The sequence below is a fragment of the Oncorhynchus mykiss genome, chromosome 4 (assembly GCF_057628025.1).
Source record: "Oncorhynchus mykiss isolate SJ-2025 chromosome 4, ASM5762802v1, whole genome shotgun sequence".
In the NCBI taxonomy this organism is placed as follows: Eukaryota; Metazoa; Chordata; class Actinopteri; order Salmoniformes; family Salmonidae; genus Oncorhynchus; species Oncorhynchus mykiss.
In genome coordinates this window covers 46,185,398-46,211,721 of record NC_143025.1, presented here as the reverse complement: position 1 = coordinate 46,211,721, position 26,324 = coordinate 46,185,398, and the positions used below count along the sequence as shown (strand labels likewise).

The 26,324-nt window shown below is 42.2% G+C and overlaps 1 protein-coding gene across 1 annotated transcript; it reads right to left on the bottom strand.

Moving 5' to 3' along the window:
• Window positions 1–1,787: 1,787 nt before the first annotated feature.
• Window positions 1,788–25,277, bottom strand: lat (uncharacterized). Its single transcript, XM_090232163.1, has 13 exons — window positions 24,775–25,277; window positions 23,504–23,618; window positions 23,275–23,314; window positions 23,047–23,078; window positions 22,892–22,949; window positions 22,756–22,805; window positions 22,600–22,632; window positions 20,559–20,607; window positions 19,746–19,831; window positions 14,654–14,755; window positions 10,733–10,816; window positions 6,639–6,728; window positions 1,788–2,347 (listed from the first exon to the last, which is right to left on the bottom strand). Exons 2-13 carry the CDS (start codon window positions 23,610–23,612, stop codon window positions 2,340–2,342), a joined length of 741 nt encoding a protein of 246 aa, XP_090088289.1. The 5' UTR covers window positions 23,613–23,618; window positions 24,775–25,277; the 3' UTR covers window positions 1,788–2,339.
• Between the last annotated feature and the right edge of the window lie 1,047 nt (window positions 25,278–26,324).

Genomic DNA, 26,324 nt, shown 5'->3' with positions numbered 1-26,324 from the left:
GGCTGATCCAACTTTGATGTAATGTCCTTAAAACAAGTCAAAATGAGGCTCAGTAGTGTGTGTGTGGCCTCCACGTGCCTGTATGACCTCCCTACAACGCCTGGGCATGCTCCTGATGAGGTGCCGGATGGTCTCCTGAGGGATCTCCTCCCAGACCTGGACTTAAGCATCCGCCAACTCCTGGACAGTCTGTGGTGCAACGTGGCGTTGGTGGATGGAGCGAGACATGATGTCCCAGATGTGCTCAATTGGATTCAGGTCTGGGGAACGGGCAGGCCAGTCCATAGCATCAATGCCTTCCTCTTGCAGGAACTGCTGACACACTCCAGCCACATGGGATCTAGCATTGTCTTGCATTAGGAGGAACCCAGGGCCAACCGCACCAGCATATGGTCTCACAAGGGGTCTGAGGATCTCATCCCGGTACCTAATGGCAGTCAGGCTACCTCTGGCGAGCACATGGAGGGCTGTGCGGACCCCCAGCCAAACCGGTCATGCTGGAGGATGTTGCAGGCAGCTGAACGTTCTCCACGGCGTCTCCAGACTCTGTCACGTCTGTCACATGTGCTCAGTGTGAACCTGCTTTCATCTGTGACGAGCACAGGGCGCCAGTGGCGAATTTGCCAATCTTGGTGTTCTCTGGCAAATGCCAAACGTCCTGCACGGTTGGGCTGTAAGCACAACCCCCACCTGTGGACGTTGGGCCCTCATACCACCCTCATGGAGTCTGTTTCTGACCGTCTCCTGATGTACTGGCCTGTCTCCTGGTAGCGCCTACATGCTCTGGACACTACGCTGACACACACAGCAAACCTTCTTGCCACAGCTCGCATTGATGTGCCATCCTGGATGAGCTGCACTACCTGAGCCACTTCTGTGGGTTGTAGACTCCGTCTTATGCTACCACTAGTGAAAGCACCGCCAGCATTCAAAAATGACAAATCAGCCAGGAAGCATAGGAACTGAGAAGTGGTCTGTGGTCACCACCTGCAGAACCACTCCTTTATTGGTGGTGTCTTGCTAATTGCCTAGAATTTCCACCTGTTGTCTATTCCATTTGTCAGTCAGTGTTGCTTTCTAAGTGGACAGTTTAATTTCACAGAAGTCTGACTTGGAGTTACATTGTGTTTAAGTGTTCCCTTTATTTTTTTGAGCAGTGTATGTGAATGATCATTACTGATTTGAAACACCAATATTTTAATAGTGAACTATATGCCATCCTTATCAGCTTCAATTCATTCAGAAAACATCACAATGGTTCATAAGCCCTATCCGCACAGGACTAGTATTACTATAGAACGTCGGCTATGTAATTAATATCCAGCTTGTCCGTTTTTCTAAACTGCCCCTAATTCTTTTTTTTCCTTCTCATGATGGAAGCCTGGAGGCTCTCCCACATCTCGGGATAGCCTAATATTGACCTAATGGCTTTCAGTGTATAGAAAGTCAATAAGAACCATCTAACATTTATCAATTAATTGGCACAATATTTTCCACTTCATCTTTTAAAAGAAGTATGGCACTAAGACAGTTGATGTGACAAAAGTTCATTAATCTGTAGTTTATATCCAAAGCGTATTTTTAAGCATCTATTTGTTCATGTTCTTTCCCAAACTGGGTGCAGCACCTATTACTCTAATATCAGGTGACAGGATAAGATCAGAGGACCTGGGAGTTTGCCAAAACGGCAGATTTGGATGGGGAAAACTATGGATGTGGTGATTTGTGCACATTACATTAACTGAGCTCCCCCAGTAAAACTTATCCTGTCCGAATAGGGCTATAGATTATGGCAAAGCATTTCTTTTATTGACAAAAAAATTATTACAAACCAGATTTGAGTCAACAGTAATAAGAAATACAGCTTAGAAAAAATGAGTAAACTAGAACGAACATTCTCAGGAGTCGTCAGCAAATCCTTACATTGAAAACAATAATGCAGCGGCGTCGACATGGGTTCAAATCTGTCCTACGACACCACCTCTTTTCCCCACTGTCATCCTTTCTCTTCAATAGTCAGGAAAGAGCTTAAAAATGTAACATGGTTGCAGCTGGGGCACCAAGAGATGTGTTTGAAGACATTTGCCCTACACCATACAATAAAACTTAGAACATGTTCTCCCTAGGCCTTAATTATTACCGCATAGTTCGGAAACAGCTGGTGGATGAGGTTAAGGTCTTTTGAAATGTTTCATCAGCCACAGTGCTCGTCCATATTGCAGAACCCCTATGTAGATGTTAGTTACGCTGTGTAGGTTTCCCTTTGAAACTTGGTTGCACTCATGATAAATCCAGCAGTCGATCGACTCAATTCCCTCCTCGTCAGAATCTGCTAGGCTTCACATGTCTAAGAGAAAAAAAATACAAGTTAGTACCAACTTTTATGTAGAGCTGAGTTTCAGAATATCACCCACCTGCTAGGTTATTAGATGTTTTAGCAAAACCAAATCTGTTCGTATACACCCCCAGGAATTAAATTTTTTGGGAAAATTCATAGAATGTTTGAATGACAGTAAGGCATGTGAAAATTGTAAAGCAAAATAGAGTGGGAAAGCAGCCTTGTTTGGACAATTTAATAAAACTGCTAGCTGTCCTGTCCAGGACCAGAGTCTATGCAGACCGGTGCACCAAAGCCAATCAGAGCTATAGTAGGCCTATATGCAAATAATTAATTTGCCAGACAGACCTGCCATCATTCACTTTAAACAACTGTGTGACTACAGGCCATAGCAACAGTGTGCCTGCCTTTAGATAATTAGAACGCATTTGCCAAAAGCCACCCGAATGGATTTCTGCAAATACTACGGGAGTCCTCTTACATTTTGGGAACTTTACAGCCCTATTGATGAAACAACCATGAAAAGGTAGGCTCTCTCCCTCAGTTGCCTATGCACATCAACAAGATCAACTACTAATGCTAGCCAGAGTCCTAACGAAAGAACAGATAAACCCTCAAGCTTTTTCAGATAGTTTGCCGCCAAAATCGTATTGATAAACGATGGGGGAAAGTAGCCTGCTTGGCCAAACCCACGTTGACAACAATGGGCCTTTTATAATGCCCACTTACGTCTGTTAAAATGCTATATGCATCCTATTAAAACAAGAGGGAAATATGTGTCCAGCCTTTGCTGCTATGCAGAATTTTTAACACAGCATGGTGCACTCAATGTATTGTAGTATACTCTATTTATAAATATATGTTAATTTGACAATCATTAAAAAAGTTGATCCTCATTCTCTGTCCCGTTGTCGTATAGAGATCGCAGCGTTGTATCCGTCTCATTATGGTATGGGCAGCGCCATTCAAATTTTGGTGGTTGCATGCAGATGTTATTGCGGGTGTAGCGAAATGCTTGTATCATTGCAAATAGGGCATTATTGGTCAAGGATTTCTTAAACTGAATCTGAACAGCTTTATATATTTAAAAAAAAACTTTGTATATGTAATTTAAATGACACCAACCCCTAACTATGTTCTATGTGCTCTTTATCTTGTTGCTATCATGGAGCACTTCCCGCGTGAAACGAAAGGACACGTGGGAACGGTTTAACGGTAAAATGGCTGAATTGAGAAGCGATTAAGTTTAGTGTTTTGAGTTTGTTCGTTTCGTTTTATTACCATGACAGGTATCACTGAAATAATGCTCCCATAACATGTATTGTGACAAAGAACATATGTAATGAAAATGTGAATACTTTGTGTCACAAATGAGCATTTAAGGTAACAAATGACATAAGGGAAATTTGAATACTACTGGTCACATAGGAGCATACTTATTATACATACTGTATTTAAGTCAAATGTCACATGAAAACAATTATTGTATTTTTCAACATAAGTGATGTGTGGATATATATCATTTATTGCAGGTTTTGTTTTTCGGTTAACCATGAAGCTTTAAATACCGAAGCCAGACTGCAACATTTTAGTAGCCTAGCTTGTGGCATGTGTCTGTACACTCTCTCCACTGTGCGCTGTAAACGGGGCACATGAAAGCAGCGCAATTGAAGTTGAATTCACTGATGTGAGTGCATCAAGCTTTAATTTCATGAAGTAAATTACTAAATTGTTGACTCATTTATACTTGCGAGTCCTATTTAGCCTGCAGGCCCATGTGTTTGACACGTGCGCAAACCTATTAACCACATTACGACTGACTTGTGATCATCGCTAGTTTGGTTGTATTAACATTCCAAGCCTTAGTTAGAGTCGTCCGTTTTCGTTCCAAAGATTTAGTAATTGAAGATGAATCCCGAATGGGTGGAGGCAGCAAACAATGTACCTGGCCAGCAGTGATTTACAACCTGATAGCAATATATTTTGGACTACCAATAAATGTATTGGTGAATATTATTCATGTATGTGTGTGTCTGTTTGTTGCTTCACAGGCCCTGCTGTTCCAAAAAGTATATATGTATCAGTTTTTTTAAATGTAATTTTACTGTGGAATAGAGTTTCATGTAGTACTGTGCGCTTCCCATAGTCTGTTCTGGACTTGGACTGTGAAAACACCTGGTGGCATATCTTGTGGGGTATGCATGGGTGTCCGAGCTGTGTGCCAGTAGTTCAAACAGCCCAGTGTATTCTACATGTCAACACCTCTCACAAATAGTAGTGATGACGTCAATCTCTCCTCCACCTTGAGCCAGGAGAGATTTGACATGCATATTTTTGTTAGCTCTTTGCTATACATCCAAGGGCCAGCTGTGCTGCCTTGTTCTGAGCCAATTGCAATTTTGCTAAGGCCCTCTGTGGCACCTGACCACATGACCGAACGGTAGTCCAGGTGCGACAAAACTAAGGCCTGTAGAACCTGCCTTGTTGATGGTGCTGTTAAGAATGCAGAGCAGCGCTTTATTATAGACAGACTTCTCCCCATCCTAGCTACTGTTGTATGAATATGCTTTGACCATGACAGTTTACAATTTAGGGTTACTCCAAGCAGTTTATTCTCCTCAACTTGCTCAATTACCACATTCATTACAATATTTAGTTGTGGTTTAGTTAATGATTTGTCCCAAATATAATGTTTTTAGTTTTTGAAATATTTAGGACAAACGTTTTCCTTGCTACCCATTCTGAAACTAACTGCAGCTCTTTGTTAAGTGTTGCAGTCATTTAAGTCGCTGTGGTAGCTGACGTGTATACGGTTGAGTCTTCCTCATACATAGACACACTGGCTTTACACATGCCGTTAGTAAAGTAAGGGGCCTAGCCAGCTGCCCTGGGGAATTCCTGATTCTACCTGGATTTTGTTGGTGAGGCTTCCATTAAAGAACACCCTCTGTGTTCTGTTACCTGTCTAACTCGTTATCCACAATATAGCAGGGGGTGTGTAAAGCCATAACATGTTTTTCCAGCAGATTATGATCAATAATGTCAAAAGCCACCTTAAAGTCTAACACAGCCCCCAATCTTTTTATCATAAATTTCTCTCAGCCAATCAGTAATTTGTGTAAGTGCTGTGCTTGTTGAATGTCATTCCTATAAGCATGCTTAAAGTCTGTTAGCATTGTATTTCACAGTAAACAAATTGACATCTGGTCAATGGGGCTTTACTATCCTTTGGTAGGGGGATAACTGTTGCTTCCCTCCAGGCGCACACTCTCTAATAGGCTTAAATTGAAAATATAGCAAATAGGAGTGGCAATAACGTCCACTATTATCCGCAGTCATTTTCCATCCAAGTTCAGACCCCAGTGGCTTGTCATTATTGATAGACAAGAATAGATGGATGCATTGAACTACTGTGTTCCAATAGCACGTTGTGTTAGCTAATCCAAGTTCATAATTTTAAAAGGCTAATTGATTATTAGAAAACCCTTTTGCTATTATGTTAGCACAGCTAAAAACTGTTGTCCTGATTGAAGAATCAATAAAACTGGCCTTCTTTAGACTAGTTGAGTATCTGGAGCATCAGCATTTATGGGTTCGATTACAGGCTCAAAATGGCCAGAAACAAATAACTTTCTTCTGAAACTTGTCAGTCTTGTTCTGAGAAATGAATGCTATTCCATGCAAGAAATTGGCAAGAAACTGAAGATCTCGTACAACGCTGTGTACTACTCCCTTCACAGAACAGTGCAAACTGGCACTAACCAGAATAGAAAGAGGAGTGGGAGACCCTGGTGTACAACTGAGCAAGAGGACAAGTACATTAGTGTTTAGTTTGAGAAACAGATGCCTCACAAGTGCCCAACTTGCAGCTTCATTAAATTGTACCCGCAAAACACCAGTTTCAACATCAACAGGTGACTCCGGGATGCTGGCCTTTATCCCTTAGCAATAAGCGCTTAGGCAATGTCTTATGTTCGATATCGTTAAAAAAGGGTTTATTTGTGAAGATGTAATATTGAAATCTTAAGAGGGGAGGAATGTGGTATTAACGTCATTGCACATACACATTACCAGGTTGTTTAGCACTTGAGTACCTTTTGGTATCATTTTTAGAGTATTGGAATGCACCCCAATACACAAGTTGTGTGCAGCTGCCGGCCTGTTACACCATGCTCCCGGTTAGTAATAAAGTAATCAGAGTTCCAAGGGTTATCACAACTGTTGAAAAAGCAGGGATTCCTGATTAATCAGGAAAAATCACATCCCTGATAAGTTATATTCTATTCAATGTGGGCCATACCTTTAGTATTGACATAGTCGTTGCCTTCGTCATCACTGTCATCACTCTTTTCCACAACGACATTCATATTGCCCTCTGCGCCACTATTTTCTGTGAACACACAAACAAAGGCTTGAGGTATATACAGTGCATTCAGAAGAATTCAGAACCCTTCCCTTGTTCCACATTGTTACGTTACAGCTAGAGGTCGACCGATTAATCGGAATGGCCGATTAATTAGGGCCGATTTCAAGTTTTCATAACAATCGGAAATCTGTATTTTTGGACGCCGATTTTGACGATTGAAAAAAAAAGAAGATTTTTTACAACTTTATTTAACAAGGCAAGTCGGTTAAGAACACGGCCTAGGACGGTGTGTTAACAGCCTTGTTCAGGGGCAGAACGACAGATTTTTTACCTTGTCAGCTCAGGGATTCAATCTTGCAACCTTACGGTTCACTAGTCCAACGCTCTAACCGCCTGCCTGTTACGCAAATGCAGTAAGAAGCCAAGGTAAATTGCTAGCTAGCATTAAACTTATCTTATAAAAAACAATCAATCATAATCACTAGTTATAACTACACGTGGTTGATGTTACTAGTTTATCTAGCTTGTCCTGCGTTGCATATAATCAATGTATTGCGCATTGCGAATAAGGACGGTCGTTGCGCCAACGTGTACCTAACCATAAACATCAATGCCTTTCTTAAAATCAATACACAGAAGTATATATTTTTAAACTTGCGTATTTAGCTAAAAGAAAGGTTAGCAGGCAATATTAACCAGGTGAAATTGTGTCACTTCTCTTGCGTTCATTGCACGCAGAGTCAGGGTATATGCAACAGTTTTGGCCGCCTGGCTTGTTGCGAACTAAATTGCCAGAATTTTACGTAATTATGACATAACATTGAAGGTTGTGCAATGTAACAGGAATATTTAGACTTAGGGATGCCATCAGTTAGATAAAATACGTAACGGTTCCGTGTTTTCTAAATTATAGTTTCCGGATTTGACCATATTAATGACCTAAGGCTCATATTTCTGTGTGTTTATTATATTATAATTAAGTCGATGATTTGACATTTGACAGAGCAGTCTGACTGAGCGGTGGTAGGCAGCAGCAGGCTTGTCAGCTTCGATTCAAACAGCACTTTTGTGCGTTTTGCCAGTAGCTCGTCGCTGTGCTTCAAGCATTGCGCTGTTTATGACTTCAAGCCTATCAACTCCCGAGATTAGGCTGGTGTAACCGATGTGAAATGGCTAGCTAGTTAGCGGGGTGCGCGCTAATAGCATTTCAAACGTCACTCGCTCTGAGACTTGGGGTAGTTGTTCCCCTTGGGCCGAAGGCTTTTGTGCCGCGGATTTTGTGGAGCGATGCTTCGAGGGTGGCTGTTGTCGATGTGTTCCTGGTTCGAGCCTAGGGAGGAGCGAGGAGAGGGACGGAAGCTATACTGTTACACTGGCAATACTAAAGTGCCTATAAGAACATCCAATAGTCAAAGGTTAATGAAATACAAATGGTAGAGAGAGAAATAGTCCTATAATTCCTATAATAACTACAACCTAAAACTTCTTACCTGGGAATATTCAAGACTCATGTTAAAAGGAACCACCAGCTTTCATATGTTCTCATGTTCTGAGCAAGGAACTTAAATGTTAGCTTTCTTACATGGCACATATTGCACTTTTACTTTCTTCTCCAACACTTTGTTTTTGCATTATTTAAACCAAATTGAACATGTTTCATTATTTATTTGAGGCTAAATTGATTTTATTGATTTATTATATTAAGTTAAAATACGCGTTCATTCATTATTGTTGTAATTGTCATTATTACAAACAATTAACTTTTTTAAAATAATAATAATAATAATAATAATAATAATCTGCCAATTAATCAGTATCGGCTTTTTTGGTCCTCCAATAATCGGTATCGGTGTTGAAAAATCATAATCGGTCGACCTCTAGTTACAGCTTTATTCTAAAATGGATGAAATCAAATAGAAATTCCTCATCAATCTAAACAATACCCCATAATGACAAAGCGAAAACAGGTTTGTAGAAATGTTAGCAATTTTTTATATATAAAAATAAAATACCTTGTTTACATAAGTATTCAAACCCTTTGCTATGAGACTCAAAATTGGAGGTCAGGTGCATCCTGTTTCCATCCTTGAGATGTTTCTACAACTTCACTGGAGTCCACCTGTGGTAAATTCAATTGGTTGGACATGATTTGGAAAGGCACACCTGTTTATATAAGGTCCCACAGTTGACAGTGCATGTCAGAGCAAAAACTAAGCTATGAGCTCGAAGAAAATGTCCGTAGAGCTCCGAGACAGGAAAGTGTCGAGGCACAGATCTAGGGAAGGGTACCAAAGAAATTATGCAGCATTGAAGGTCTCCAGGAACACCGTGACCTCCATCATTCTTAAAATGGAAGAAGTTTGGAACCACCAACACTCTTCCTAGAGCTGGCTGCCCAGCCAAACTGAGCAATCGGGGAAGAAGGGCCTTGGTCAGGGAGGTAACCAAGAACCCGATGGTCATTCTGACAGAGCTCCAGAGTTCCTCTGTGGAGATGGGAGTACCTTCCAGAAGGACAACCATCTCTGCAGCACTCCACCAATCAGGCCTTTACGGTAGAGTGGCCAGGCGGAAGCCACTACTCAATAAAAGGCACGACAGCCTGCTTGGAGTTTGCCAAAAGGCATCTAAAGGACTCTCAAACCATGATAAACAAGATTCTCTGGTCTGATGAAACCAAGATTAAACTCTTTGGCTTGAATGCCAAGCATCACATCTGGAGGAAACCTGGCAACATCCCTACGGTGAAGCATCATGCTATGGGGATGTTTTTCAGCGGCAGGGACTAGGAGTCTGGTCAGGATCTAGGGAAAAATTAATGGAACAAAGTACAGAGACCCTTGATGAAAACCTGCTCCAGAGCACTCAAGACCTCAGACTGGGGTGAAGATTCACCTTCCAAAAGGACAACAACCCTCAGCACACAGTCAACACAACACAGGAGTGGCTTTGGCACAAGTCTTTGAATGTCCTTGAGTGGCCCAACCATAGCCCGGACTTCAACCCGATCTAACATCTCTGGAGACTGAAAATAGCTGTGCAGCAACATTTCCCATCCAACCTGACAGAACTTGAGAGGATCTGCAGAGAACAATGGGAGAAAGTCCCCAAATACATGTGTGCCAAGCTTGTAGCGTCATACCCAAGAAGACTCGATGCTATAATAGCTGCCAAAGGTGCTTCAACAAAGTACTGAGTAAAGCCTCTGAATACTTTAAAAAATGCACTCAGTACTTTTTTTTTTTTTTGCAAAAATTTCTAGCCTGTTTTTGCTTTGTCATTATGTAGTATTGTGTTTAGAGTGAGGAAAAAACACAATTTGAATCCATTTTAGAATAAGGCTGTATTGTAACAAAATGGGGAAAAAGTCATCGGGTCTGAATACATTCCAAAGGCGCTCTATTGTCATGCATCTCTCTTTATTGTTTATATTCTAATATCCATTTATTTAAGTGTTGTTTGAATATCAATAAAAAATTCAAAATATTCATTCAATCGATCCCTTTATGACAGAAGTCTGGAGGCTCTGCTAGGCGTGAAGATATCTCAAATGTCTAGGGATAGCCTAACAATGACCTAATGCATATCAATAAGAACCATGAACTGTAACCTATGCAGACATTTAATTACCAGACTTATTTGGCAATCTTTCAATTCATTGGCACAATATAGTCCACGTCATCTTTTAAAAGTGAAGTTTGGCACTAGGAAAATTGATATGTGACAAAACAGATAATTCACCCGTGGGCTACATGCATAGGACTTTGTTTTAGCCTTTAACTTGTTCCCATGTTTATACCCAAACTAGGTGCAGCATCTGTTAAAACTAATATCCCCTCAAAACACAGGGATGACGATCCGGGATAGTAATAAAGTAAACCGTTTATAAAGAGCTACTCCCTCACTCCTTCCAAGGAATAAAGAGTTACATGGGTTATTACAACTGTCAAAAAAGCAGGGATTCCTGATTACATCAGGAACATCCCTAAAAAGTTATATTCTATTCAATGTGCCAACGTGGGCCATACCTTTAGTATTGACATAGTCGTTGCTGCCTTCATCACTGTCATCACTCTTTCCCACATCGACATTGACCTCCGCATCATTGCTTTCTGTAAACACAAAACACACACAGGATTGAGGTCTACAGTCGTGGCCAAAAGTTTTGAGAATGACACAAATGTTAATTTCCACAAAGTTTGCAGCTTCGTCTTTAGATATTTTTGTCAGATGTGACTATGGAATACTGAAGTATAATTACAAGCATTTCATAAGTGTCAAAGGCTTTTATTGACCATTACATGAAGTTGATGCAAAGAGTCAATATTTGCAGTGTTGACCCTTCTTTTTCAAGACCTCTGCAATCCGCCATGGCATGCTGTCAATTAACTTCTGGGCCACTGATGGCAGCCCATTCTTGCATAATCAATGCCTGGAGTTTCTCAGAATTTGTGGGGTTTTGTTTGTCCACCCGCCTCTTGAGGATTGACCACAAGTTCTCAATGGGATTAAGGTCTGGGGAGTTTCCTGGCCATGGACCCAAAATATCAATGTTTTGTACCCCGAGCCACTTTAGTTATCACTTTTACCTTATGGCAAGGTGCTCCATCATGCTGTTCTTGGATGATTGGGAGAAGTTGCTCTCGGAGGATGTGTTGGTACCATTCTTTATTCATGGCTGTGTTCTTAGGCAAAATTGTGAGTCAGCCCACTCCCTTGGCTGAGAAGCAACCCCACACATGAATGGTCTCAGGATTCTTTACTGTTAACATGATACAGGACTGATGGTAGCGCTCACCTTGTCTTCTTCGGACAACTTTTTTTCCAGATGCCCCAAACAATCGGAAAGGGGATTCAGAGAAAATGACTTTACCCCAGTCCTCAGCAGTCCAATCCCTGTACCTTTTGCTGAATATCAGTCTGTCCCTGATGTTTTTCCTGGAGAGAAGTGGCTTCTTTGCTGCCCTTCTTGACACCAGGCCATCCTCCAAAAGTCTTCGCCTCACTGTGCGTGCAGATGCACTCACACCTGCCTGCTGCCATTCCTGAGCAAGCTCTGTACTGGTGGTGCCCCATTCCCGCAGCTGAATCAACTTTAGGAGATGTTCCTGGCGCATGCTGGACTTTCTTGGGTGCCCTGAAGCCTTCTTCACAACAATTGAACCGCTCTCCTTGAAGTTCTTGATGATCCGATAAATGGTTGATTTAGGTGCAATCTTACTGGCAGCAATATCCTTGCCTGTGCCTTGCCCTTTTTGTGCAAAGCAATGATGACGGCACGTGTTTCCTTGCAGGTAACCATGTTTGACAGAGGAAGAACAATGATTCCAAGCACCACCCTCCTTTTGAAGCTTCCAGTCTGTAATTTGAACTCAATCAGCATGACAGAGTGATCTCCAGCCTTGTCCTTGTCAACACTCACACCTGTGTTAACAAGAGAATCACTGACATGATGTCAGCTGGTCCTTTTGTGGCAGGGCTGAAATGTAGTGGAAATGTTTTTGGGGGATTCAACTCATTTGCATGCCAAAGAGGGACTTTGCAATTAATTGCAATTCATCTGATAACTCTTCTGGAGTATATGCAAATTGCCATCATACAAACTGAGGCAGCAGACTGTGAAAATGAACATTTGTCTTTTTAAAAAATTTTCCCCACGACTGTACTTCAAAGAAGTATTCAGACCCCTTCACTTGTTCCACATTTTGTTACGTTACAGCGGTATTCTAAAATGGATGAAAGTCCCCCAACCTACACACAATAGCCCATAATGACAGAGCAAAAAGTGGTTTAGAACATTTTATTAAAAAAACACTTATTAAAAACAAAAATCACATTTACATAAGTATTTAGACCCTTTGCCCAGTATTTTGTTGAAGCTCCTTTGGCAGTGTAATCCTCTCAAGCTCTGTCAGGTTGGATGAGGAGCCTCGCTGTACTGCTATTTTCAGGTCTCTCCAGAGATGTTCGGGTTCAAGTCCGGGCTCTTGCTGGGCCACTCAAGGAGATTCAGAGACTTGTCCTGAAGCCACTCCTGCATTGTCTTGGCTGTGTGCTTTGGGTCATTATCCTGTTGGAAGGTGAACCTTCACCCCAGTCTGAGGTCCTGAGTGCTCTGGAGCAGGTTTTCATCAAAGATCTCTGTACTTTTCTCTGTTCATCTTTGCCTCGATCCCGACTAGTCTCCCAAATGCAGGTGTTTCAGCATAGCTCATGCTTTCTGTGGTGGTGGCAAGCCAGCAGAAAATTGGAGCATTGTGCTGTGATTGGCTTAGTATTCTGTCACTCATGGGGACAGTACGTCATCGCCAAATTTAAGTCCTTAGTTAGGGTAGACACCCAAAATGTCAGCCCTTTGGATCCTGCCATAGAGTTAGTTACATTAGAAGTGCCCATCTACGAAGACATCAAATCATGTTGTATGTACTGTAGCTTTGATTGGACTGATCATGTCAACATCTTACTTTCAAAGTCTTAGCTAGCAGTCATCATCATGAATCAAGTTGACAATCTACTGGCAAATCCTTTTTATATGTAGAGAAATAATGAAGAGAAATTATAGATAAAACTCATCGGTGCTCATCGGCCATAAAGATTACACGACAAGTTGGAAATTGCAAATTCAACAATGAGTCATTTGGAAGGAATCAGTGACTAACTGCAAAGCAACCAGTAACTTAGCCTGCTATTCAATGGAGTGGGTGGGTGGAGGGTGGGTGTGTGTGCCGCCCCCCCAGAGTTCCCACCATAAATCCAGAGAATCCCAAACTTTGATGAAAGTTTGATGACAAAATTTGCCCACAAAGGACCGCCGCACAACCTTCACAAGGCGAGTACAAAAATGTCTTGTACACTGCTGCATAAATTATGTATTATGCAAGGGAGATATGTATACTGTAGCTAAGAAAGTAATACTAAGTATATGTTGTGTAGTAAGCCGTTAGTAGCCCATGTCCCTCACCCTAATAATTTGGTCTATTGTATTGTAAACACATCGTTCATGGTCGGTGTGTGCTTGTTTGACAGTGCTACTGATAGTAGTGGTGGCGCTTGGCTTGCATGTGCAAATTCAGCACACAAACTTCTATAATAGAATTGTGTTATTTGACATGTCAAAAGCTTATTTAGCACATCAAATAGTGCTATATGCCGCGTATCTTTTTTGACACAAAGACCCAAACAGCGTTTAATGTGCCTCACCCTAATCATTTGGTCTATTTTCACCTCTTAATTTCGCCTACTGTTCTAACTTGGTGGTGCACATAACCTGTTAACCCGCCACTTGGGAGCCCCAGCAAAAAATATCTCTATTTACATGTTGCTTATGAGTGCAATTCACAACACTTTGGATTATAATTGGATTTTAAGGCTCCTATGATTGTCCCGTTTAATATAATGTTTGTGTCATCATCGCAAATCAACTGCATTCAACTGAAAAACAGCTTTTATCTCAAGGCCATCAGACTGTTAAACAGCCATCACTAGCACAGAAAGGATGCTGCCTACATACAGACTTAAAATCATTGGCCACTTTAATGGAACACTAGTCACTTTAAAAATGTTTACATATCTCATATGTATAATACTGTATTCTATACTATGTCGCTCTGTCATTGCTCATCCATTATTTATATGTTCTTATTCCATTCCTTTCCTTAGATTGTGTGTTAGATATTACTTGTTAGATATTACTGCACTGTCAGAACTAAAAGCACAAGCATTTCACTACACTCGCATTAACATCTGCTAACCATGTGTATGTGAACAAAATTAGATTTGGATGACAATCCAGGTTAGTAATAAAGACATACATGTTAAAGAGCAACTCCCCTCCCTCCTTCCAAGGCATAAAGAGTTCCATAGGTTATTCTGCTTTTTTGACAGTTGTAGATTCCTGATTAATCAGGAACACCCCTAAAAAGTTAGATTATATTCAATGTGCGCCATACCTTTAGTATTGACATAGTCGTTGCTGCCATCATCACTGTCATCACTCTTTTCCACGTCGACGTTCATATTGATTTTCATATTGCCAACCGCGCCACTGTTTTCTGTGAACACACACACACACACACACACACATAGGATTGAGGTATATACACTCCAGTCTAAAACCATCGTGATGTCTATACTGATAACCCTACAGGCCAGATTTCTACTGCAGCACTCACCCTGCTCTTCGTCCTCCTCTGCTTCCACATTGACATATCATATAAACACGATGTGAATAATACAGACAGCATTTGATTAAATAATATTTTATGGCCCATCGAGACACGTTTTCTAAACCTCCATATAACGTTTTGCACATGTGCTTCACAAAAACATGAATAAGGAAATAAATCTGCTGCTGGCAACATACGTATGCAAATTAGCGCACTATTCAAGCTGTATCGCTGAAGCTGTGCACTAGAGATGTTAAGGTAATTTGAAGCTTTTACCTTGAACGCAGTCTTTGCCAAAGCGGGGGCATAGCCTTCACATTTCAATCACGCTATAAAAGCGGAACTTATGTGATAGGTTTGAATACAGCCCTTAAAAACAAAAAACTCTTGAGTCTCCTAAATCTACATATTGTCATGCATTGCAACTTAAAATGTGATTTCAACTTAAAATGTCTTATTGTGTATGCATGGTGTAATATCCATGTATTCAAGTGTCTTTAAAGCCCTATTCAAATGGCGCCGGAGAAGAAGGCTGACGTTTTATGTGTCCCCAACTGATTGTTTTGTTTGTTTGCGTTGTTTAGAACTTATTTTGTACATAATGTGGTCTCTTATGACCGAAAATAACTTCTGGAAATCAGGACTACAATTACTCACCACGGACTGTCAGAATCTTTTTCCTTTAACAAGTCTGACGAGCCCGACGTGAATGATATACTGCTTTCTTGGGAACGGGCCCAGGTCCCAGTGATTTGCGTGAAGAGGATGCAGAGAAAAAGGGGCCAGAGGGCGAGCTGCCTTCTGAGAATTCGTAGGCAATCGAATAATCCCCCACTTCCTTCCATTCTGCTAGCAAACGTGCAGTCTTTGGAGAATAAAATCGATGACCTACGCGGAAGTTTAAACTACCAATGGGACATTCAAAACTGTAATATCTTATGCTTCACGGAGTCGTGGCTGAACGACGACACTATCAACATACAGCTGGCTGGTTATACACTGTACCGGCAGGATAGGACAGCGGCGTCTGGTAAGACAAGGTGCGGCAGACTATGTATTTCTGTAAATAACAGCTGGTGCACAATATCTAAGGAAGTCTCGACATATTGCTTGCCTGAGGTAGAGTATCTCATGATAATCTGTAGGCCACACTATCTACCTAGAGTTTTCATATGTATTTTTCGTAGCCGTGCACATACCACCACAGACTGAGGCTGGCACTAAGACAGTATTGAATGAGCAGTATTCCACCATAAGCAAACAAGAAACCGCACACGCAGACAAGGTGCTCCTAGTAGCCAGGGACTTTAATCTGTTTTACCTAAATTCAAATAAGCATGTTAAATGTGCAACCAGAAGGGGAAAATTTAAAAAAAATGTTTAAAAAAAATACATTCTAGACCTCCTTTATTCCACACACAGAAATGCATACAAAGCTCGCCATCGCCCGCCATTTGGCAAATCTGACCATAATTCTATCTTCCTGATTCCTGCTTACAAGCAAACATTAAAAAGTAGGAAGCACCAGTGACTAGATCAATAGAAAAAGTGGTCAGATGAAGCAGATGCTAAGCTACAGGACTGTTTTGCTAGCAGACTGGAATATGTTCCAGGATTCATCTGATGGCATTGAGGAGTACACCACATCAGTCATTGGCTTCATCAATAAGTGTATCGATGACGTTTCCACAGTGACCGTACACCAACTAGAAGCCATGGATTACAGGTAACAGCCGCACTGAGCTAAAGGGTAGAGCTGCCGCTTTCAAGGAGCGGGACTCTAACCCGGAAGCTTATAAGAAATCCTCTGACGAACAATCAAACAGGCAAAGCGTCAATTCAGGACTATATTCGACTCATACTACACCGGCTCTGATGCTCGTCGGAGGTGGCAGGGCTTGCAAACTATTACAGACTGCAAAAGGGAGGCATAGCCGGTAAGCTGCCTAGTGACACGAGCCTACCAGACGAGCTAAACTATTTATATGCTAGCTTCAAGGAAAATAACATTGAAACATGCATGAGAGCACCAGCTGTTCCAGAACACTGATCACGCTCTCCACAGACGACGTGAGTAAGACCTTTAAACAGGTCAACATTCACAAGACCACAGGGCCAGACAAATGACCAGGACGTGTACTGCGAGCATGCGCTGACCAACTGGCAAGTGTCTTCACTGACATTTTCAACCTCTGCCTGTCCGAGTCTGTAATACCAACATGTTTTAAGCAGACCACCAGTGCCTGTGCCCAAGAACACTAAGATAACCTGCCTAAATGACTACAGCACTGCAGCACTGTCTGTAGCTATGAAGTGCTTTGAACGGCTGGTCATGGCTCACATCAGCACCATTATCCCACTCCAATTGGCATACCATCCCAACAGATCCACAGATGATGCAATCTCTATTGCACGCAACACTGCCCTTTCCCACCTGGACAAAAGGAACACCTATGTGAGAAAGCTATTCATTGACTACAGCTCAGCATTCTACACCATAGTGCTCTCAAAGCTCATCATTAAGCTAAGGGACTCAACACCTCCCTCTGCAACAAGATCTTGTACTTCCTGACGGGCCGCCCCCAGGTGGTAAGGGTAGGTAACAACACATCCGCCACACTGATCCTCAACACAGGAGCCCCTCAGGGGTGCGTGCTCAGTTCCCTCCTGTACTCCCTGTTCACTCATGACTGCATGGCCAGGCATGACTCCAACACCATCATTAAGTTTGCCATGACAACAGCCTGATCACCGACATAGACGAGACAGACAATATGGAGAAGGTCAGAGACCTGACCGTGTGGTGCCAGGACAACAACCTCTCCCTCAACATGATTGTGGACTACAGGAAAAAGAGGACCGGGCACGCCCCCATCGAAGGGGCTGCAGTGGAGCAGGTTGAGAGCTTCAAGTTCCTTGGTGTCCACATCATCAACAAACTAACATGGTCCAAGCACACCAAGACCGTTGTGAAGAGGGCACAACAAAACCTAATCCCCCTCAGGAAACTGAAAAGATTTGGCATGGGTCCTCAGAGCCTCTACAGCTGCACCATCGAGAGCATCACTGCTCGGCCTCCGACCGCAAGGCACTACAGAGGGTAGTGCGAACGGCCCAGTACATCACTGAGGCCAAGCTCCCTTCCATCCAGGACCTCTATACCAGGCGGTGTCAGAGGAAGGCCCTAAAAATTGTCAGACTCCAGCCACCCTAGTCATAGACTGTTCTCTCTGCTACCGCATGGCAAGCGGTACTACAGCGCCAAGTCTAGGTCCAAGAGGCTTATAAACAGCTTCTACCCACAAGCCATAAGACTTCTGAATATCTAATCAAATGGCTACCCAGACTATTTTCATTGTCTCCCCTCTTTTACAGCACTGCTACTCTGTTGTTATAATCTATGCATAGGCACTTTAATATCTCTACCTACATGTACATATTACCTCGACTAACCGGTGCCCCTGCACCGGTACCCCCTGTATAGTCTCGCTATTGTTTTTTTTTCTGCTGCTCTGTTATTTTTTTAAACTGCATTGTTGGTTAGGGGCTAGTAAGCAAGCATTTCACTGTAAGGTGTTGTATTCGGCACATGTGACTAATAAAATGTGATTTATTTGCACAGGCCTAGTATTACTACTATACAACGTCAGTTATGTACAGTGGTGGAAAAAGTACCCAATTGTTAAAAGTAAATATACCTTCATAGAAAATTACTCAAGTAATAGTCACCCAGTAAAATACTACATGAGTAAGTCTAAAAGTATTTGATTTTAAACATGCTTAAGTACAAAAGTATAAATGATTCCAAATTCCTTATAATAAGCAAACCAGACGGCACCATTTTTGTTTTATTTTAGTTTTTGGACTACAGGAAAAAGAGGACCGGGCACGCCCCCATCGAAGGGGCTGCAGTGGAGCAGATTGAGAGCCAGGGACACACTCCAACACAAGACAATTTACAAATGAAGCAATGTGTGTTTAATGAGTCCGCCAGATCAGAGGCAGTAGGGATGACCAGGGATGTTCTCTTGATAAGTGTGTGAATCTTCCTGTCACGCTAAGCATTCAAAATGTAATGAGTACTTTTGGGTGTCAGGGAAAATGTATGGAGTAAAAAATACATAATTTTCTTTAGGAATGTGGTGAAGTAAAAGTTGTCAAAAATATAAATATATACCCCAAAAAACAATTTAAGTAGTACTTTCAAGTAATTTTACACTACCGGTTATATAACTATTACCACAGCATGTTTTCCCAGTGGAAGATTAGAACTTTACCAAACTGCCCCTGTAATTATTTTTTTTTTCCTTATTCAAAATTAACCGTTATGACGAAAGTCTGGAGGCTCTTCTAGACATGAAGCTATTTCACATCTAGGGTTAGCCTAATATTGACCTAATGGCCTTCAGTTCAGAGAAAGTCTAAATATTAATGCATATCAATAAGAACCATGGAATGTAACCTATGCAGACATTTAATTACCAGACTTATTTGGCAATTTATCAATTCATTGGCACAATATAGTCCAGGTCATCTTTTAAAATGTGACAAAACGGTTCATTCATCTGTAGGCTGTGTGCATAGCACTTTGGTTTAATCATCAATTTGTTCCCATGTTCTTACCCAAACTGAGTGCAGTACCTGTATCTGTTAAACTCGAAAAACAGTCCATTTTTAGGGCTGGGATAATAACCTTCCTGCCAAGTAAAAATGACTGACATGGCAGATTCGGACGGGAATAAAATTACAGATGTGGTGATTTGTGCTCGTGCACATAATTATATTACCTGAGTTTCCCCATTCAAATGTATCCCACCCGAAAAGGGCTAAAGTATTGTGTCCTATTCAGTCCCCTCTCCACCCTTACGTTACCTACCTGTGCTTTGGGAGCTTTTGGAGATGAGACATTGGTTGGAATGACGCAGAGACCCAGTCCCAGGAAGATCTGATGGTAACACTATTCTATAAGGAGGAGCGAGAGGTTACACAAAACCCAAGAGACCCCAGTACTCTATAGCCACAGAAGTAACATTATTTTAAATTTAGCCAATACAGCAACAAATGGCACTTTTTTCCCCAGGAAGTCCTAGAAATGCAAAGTGTAACATTCACAGTGAGGCACTGACATGTAGTATACACCGAGTATACAAAACATTAAGAGCACCTGCTCTTTCCATGACACAGACTGACCAGGTGAATGCCATGATCCCTTATTGATGTCACTTGATAAATCCAATTCAAATCTGTGTAGATGAAGGAGAGACCAGTTAAAGGAGGACTTTTAAGCCTTGAGACAATTGTGACATGGATTGTGTAGGTGTGCCATTCAAAGGGTGAATGGGCAAAACAAAAGATTTAAGTGACTTTGAACGGGGTATGGTAGTAGGTGCTAGGCACACCTGTTTGTGTCAAGAACTGCAACGCTGCTGGGTTTTTCACACTCAACAGTTTCCCGTGTGTATCAAGAACAGTCCCCTACCCAAAGGACATCCAGCGAACTTGACACAATCTGTTGGAATCAACATGGACCAGTATCCCTGTGGAACACTTTCAACACCTTGTACAATCCATGCCGCAACAAATTGAGAATCTTCTGAAGGAAAAAGGGGGAGTGCAACTCAATATTATGAAGGTGTTCCTAATGTTTGGTATACTCTGTGTATTTTGTTAAAATTAAATGAACACTCACAGGTAGCCTGATCCTGGTTCATAGTCATCCATCACCTCGTTGACATACTCTACAGAACAGAGATGGCACATCCGCAGAGACATGCGCACACACAGCTGTCAATCAATCATGTCAGAATACAGTGCCTTCGGAAAGTATTCAGACCCCTTCACTTTTTCCACATTTTGTTATGTTACAGCCTTATTATAAAATAGATTAAATAGAAAAAAAATCCTCAACAATCTACACATGAGACACAGGGAAGACATGTTTGGACATTTTTGCACATTTATTAAAAATATAAAACAGAAATACCTGATTTACATAAGTATTCAGTCCCTTTGCTATTAGACTTGAAATTGAGCTCAAGTGCATCCTGTTTCCATTGATAATCCTTGAGATGTTTATGTGTCTTGGAGTCCACCTGTGGTAAATTCAATTAATTGGACATGATTTGGAAAGACACACACACCTGTCTATATAAGGTCCCAGAGTTGACAGTGCATGTCAGAGCAAAAACCTAGCCATGAGGTTGAAGAAATTGTCCTTAGAGCTTCGAGACAGGATTGTGTAAAGGGACAGATCTGGGGAAGGGTAACAAAACATTTCAGTAACATTGAAAGGCCCTAAGAACGCAGTGGCTTCCATCATTCCTAAATGGAAGAAGTTTGGAACCACCAAGACTCTTCCTAGACCTGTCTACCCGGCCAAACTGAGCTATCGGGGAAGAAGGGCCTTGGTCAGGGAGGTGACCAAGAACCCAATGGTCATTCTGGAGTTCTCCAGAGTTCCTCTGTGGCGATGGGAGGACCTTCCAGAAGGACAACCATCTCTGCAGCACTCCACCAATCAGGCCTTTATGGTAGAGTGGCCAGACAGAAGCCACTCCTCAGTAAAAGGCACATGACAGTCCACTTGGAGTTTGCCAAAAGGCACCTAAGAATTGCAGACCATGAAAAACAAGATTCTCTGGTCTGATGAAACCAATATTGAACTCTTTGGCCTGAATGTAAAGCGTCAATTCTGGAGGATGCCTGGCACCATCCCTACGGTGAAGCATGGTGGTGGCAGCGTCATGCTGTGGGGGATGTTTTTCAGCGGCAGGGAGACTAGTAGGATCGAGTTAAAGATGGACGAAGAAAAGTACAGACAGATACTTGATGAAAACCTGCTCCAGAGCGCTCAGGACAGACTGGAGCGAAAGTTCACCTTCCAACAGGACAACGACCCTAAGCACACAGCTAAGACAACGCAGGAGTGGCTTCAGGACAAGTCTCTGAATGTCCTTGAGTGGCCCAGCCAGAGCCCGGACTTGAACACGATCAAACATCTCTGGAGAGACCTGAAAATAGCTGTGCAGCGACGCTCCCCATCCAACCTGACAAAGCTTTAGAGGATCTGTAGAGAAGAATGTGAGAAGCTCCCGAAATACAGGTGTGCCAAGCTTGTTGTGTCATACCCAAGACGACTCAAGGCAGTAATCGCTGCAAAAGGTGCTTCAACAAAGTACTGAGTAAAGGGTCTGAATACTTATGTAAAATGTGATATTTCAATTTCTAAAAAAGTTTTTTTTTGCTTTGTCATTATGGGGTATTGTGTATAGATTGATGAGGGAAAAAAAACTATTTAATCAATTTTAGAATAAGGCTGTAAACTAACAAAATGTGGAAAAAGTCAAGGGGTCCGAATACTTTCCAAAGGCATTGCATGAATGGTTTAATGTCCAAATGTCTGAATGAATGTGAGTAAGTCACAAGTAGGCAGGTACAGTAGCCTAGCGGTTAGAGCATTGCTGGTTCAAACATCCAAGCCAACGAGGTGAAAAATGTGTTGTTGTGCCCTTGAGCAAGGCACTTTAACCCTAGCTCCAGGGGTGCCATATGGTTGACCATGTAAAATAATACATTTCACTGCACCTAATTGGTGTGTGACAATAAAAACATATTTTGTTTCACCTAAGGAGCCATGTGCACATTGTCTAAACTTCTTCAGCAGTTACTGTGTACATATGTTTGAGGCGATCAGTGTTATTGAACATGGTAGGATATAACGCTCACATTACCTTCTCCTGGACTCTCATAGCCGTCATTACTCTCTGCAAGAAAAAGCTAACCATTAAGAAGGAACTGAACTGTGACGTTATAGAGATAGTGGCGAAAGAAGGAAAACAAGTGGAGAAAATAGACATTTGATGTAGAGGAAGAGCGAGACATCTCACCATTTTCAGTTGGGGTGACAGAGTTCGGTCTCAGAACGATCTGTGGTGAACTGTGGGATAGAAAGACAGGTACATTTCGCTTGACGGTAATATGAGTCAAATGTCTGTGTGTGTGTGTGTGTGTGTAGTAACTCACATGGGTGAAAGGAGGCTGGAAGGGGGAGCACCCCAGCTTGTGGATGAAGAGGGGTTGTCTGAGGAGGAAGGTTCATCATAATCAGAAACACATTTTTCTTAAGAAGTATCATGAAAAGATTTGGGTACAACTTCAGTCATCACACACATACTCACATGGTGGGTGGGCCAAGCCGAATCCTGGGGTGCTGAGTGGGGAAGAAATCAGAGCGTTGGTAGAGGTTGATACCTCGCACGGATATCAATTGGAGATTTGTGCAAACATTCAAGCCCACTTCTCGTCATCTCGTCTGGTACACTTACACAGTGAACCGGACATATATTACAAGTGCCACACAAACTAAAAAAAAAAAAAAAAAAATAGTTTTATGAAAAAGTGCTTACTGCTGAGTGTAATCCTCACTGTAACGCTGCTGAATGGACGCTGAGGAGTAAGAAAATTATGTTCTGTAAATGCGTTTTATTTTTTTTCTCATCATTTGCATTTAACCCTTATTTTACCAGTTTAAGCTGACTGAGAAGAACATTCTCATTTACAGCGATAACATCTACATAGAGACCAATTTAATTCAAAACAACTTGATTGGTTACAGTAACGAAGCCTTGGTATTACTAGGCAGGTTGTGTCTTCTGCAGCGAAGACACAGGCCAGTCAACAGGATGAGTGACAGGAGGACCGCTCCACTCAGCAGCAACACATACAGCTGCATAGACACCTCCATCGCTGTCTGCAGGTATAAACACAATACACAAAGTCATCCGGTCAGGTTACACTTTTGACATGACACTATTAAAAGCATTAATATGCCGTCTTCTCTGACCCCGATTAAGACTAGTCTTGGACTAAGAAGCTAATTAAATGGGGATTTTTTTTGTACTTAAGTATATTTTTTGTATCACCTCGGAATAGAAATGTGGTTGTCAGTGTTAAATCCTCATCATGTAATTTTCCTTCCTTGTGGTTTTTGATTCTCCATTTCACACATGCTGTCTCTAACCTTCTTGCTAACTATCACTTTCAGAGGTTGAGTTCACCTTTCTAATTCCAGTAAACGGATTTCCTGTATTTTCAAGTTAAAGAAAATACCAGCACACTCGTCTCACACTGTATGTGTAATCACACACACACACCCTTTCTGTATTTCACATAATATCTAGTTCTGTGGCACATAAAACAAACTCCCTGCAAAACTGACGACACACAAAATAAGACAACCTCAAGAACAGACATGACTACAACGACACTACAGTGCGGTACCATAGGGCTGGTATTTACTTTTTTGCAGAACCTTGCTCCCTCTAAACCTTTTAATAGGTAGTGAGTTGAACACAAAAGGCCCCATATGTGACAAATGGTGGCGATTGTGTCACGACACTCCTCCTGGAGAGCCATGAGGAGGGTGACTTTTCGGCCACTCAGAAGGATCTAGATTTGGTAGCGAGAGAGGAAGCGAGGGACGGCTGATCTGAAGGGCTAGCTTAGACCAAGTTAGGTGGTAATAGTACAGAGCTGCTGGACCGGAGGCCTTCAGAAAACCTGGGCCCTGTACTGGTGGCCATGATGTTGAAGAGCATTCAGATACAGTCAGTCATTTCTAACATTGTGAACATGTCTCTATACTGAATTCATCTTGGGTTAAATCAACACTGTTGTGAGTACCAGGGATGGAGTCAATTCAGGAAGTACACTGTACAATACTCTTCAATGCTTTTCACTGGGGAAAATGTGGAATTAGAATTTGGTTTACTTTCTGAATTGAAACAGGATTGACCCCAACTCAGGTGAATACGTCAACAAGTTACTTCTTCAGTTCTAGCTTATTCTCTACTAACCTAGAGGTTAAGAAACTAGGCATAAAGTTGGAGTGGAGGGAGTTCTCTTACCGGCACGATTTGTGTAGATTCCCAACAGAGCGTTAGGTCGTAGGTCGCTGATGATCTGCCAGGTGGTCAATGAGACTGGTTCTAAACCGGAGGTCGAGTTCAGGCCGAGTTGATCCCAATCCAATCCCCAGACCAGCTCAGTCGTCAGCTACACTGAGATGCGTCATTTTGGATCCATCTGATCTACAGTATACCATACCTCTGTTGCTCAAATCCCTGTCATACCACTCTCCCTATTTAACACTCTGTGTTTTCCACTCTGTCAGTTAACTGTAAGGAACCTTGACTATTGCAGCTTGACATAGGTGTCTTCCTCGATGCGCCTTTCTGTCTGTACGGCCTGTTCAGTCGCCTCCTACTTCCCTTCCTCCCTCTTCTCATCAACTCTCCTACCCTGCCGTCATCTCAACCTCCCCCAATGTGCCTTTTTTCTATCCTTCTCACAATGTTGTTTCAGATCACCTCTCCCCACCACCGTACCTCTGATCTCGTCGCCTCCTCTCTCGGAGACCTGAAACGCACATTCAAATACAGGGAATGACAAGTGTTCAGTTCATGGTTCAAAAGATGTACCATCCTATAGTTCTAAATCCTATGCCGGGGTACCCCAAAGATCTGTATTTGAACCAATGTATATGTTGTAGAGGGAACAGTGAGAACAGCATAATAATTGGCCAACATTCAGACCCTTGGCTATCATTTGGTCCATACAAGTCAATAATCAGTTATTGTCAACTGCTAATTGAGCTGTCAGTAATAATGCTTTATTTTTTAGTCAGAATGTAGAATCTGAAAGTCAACTCAGAAATGTAGCGAAAGTATACAACAGACATGGAACGGCAAATCACGACATGTGCCTCCTGTAGCTGTGTGTTCCCATCATCAGTGCACTCATTATTATTCTCTCCAGACAATCATTTTAGGGGAAATGTTTCCACCACCATGTGTGGGCATGGCACCCACACATGTAAAATGGCTGCCGGGTGCCTATGTGGTAGCGTTGGGTACGGTGTTGCATTTAGTGTTATCATCCTGGTTTAACTGCCAGAGCCTCTGAGAAGACACTAGTTCTCAGAAGAACACAAAATGTCAAACTGCTCTGGACATACACACACGTGGGCGCACACACACAGTCTCGCAGCAGCGTTAAGATTGAATAGTGTGAACTTTGCACAAGCGACCTGCTTTACCTCGCTCACCCCCCCCCCCCCCCCTCCTCCTCCCCCCACAAACAGGAAACCACACCAACGGAAGGAAGCCGTGAGCTCCTCTCTCACTCCCCATCAAAGAGAGAGACTGTGTAGACAACTGAAAAAAAATCAAGGTAGAGGTGGAATTCCTGAATAGAGAGAGGGGCAAAGGAGAGGGAGATGTCATAGGAGAGGGACAAGAGAGGGAAAGGTATAGAGAGGCTGCAGCTGCACTTGGTGTATTTGTGCAGCAGAGTATACAACCCTTCATTAAAGCGTGCTTATGGGCTTACAGGATCCAAGCTTCAAAGACACATTTATCACCTCTGCAACTGCAAAGCACTAAGTGACATATGCGCG

What these genes read in the sequence shown, in the direction of transcription:
- lat (XM_090232163.1), bottom strand. Translation starts at nt 23,612, where the DNA reads ATGGAGGTGTCTATGCAGCTGTATGTGTTGCTGCTGAGTGGAGCGGTC. An exon ending in AGTGAGGATTACACTCAGCA is followed by an intron (nt 23,079 to 23,274) that starts GTAAGCACTTTT and finishes TTCCCCACTCAG; the next exon opens with CACCCCAGGATTCGGCTTGG. An exon ending in CGACTATGTCAATACTAAAG is followed by an intron (nt 6,729 to 10,732) that starts GTATGGCCCACG and finishes GTGTGTTCACAG; the next exon opens with AAAATAGTGGCGCAGAGGGC.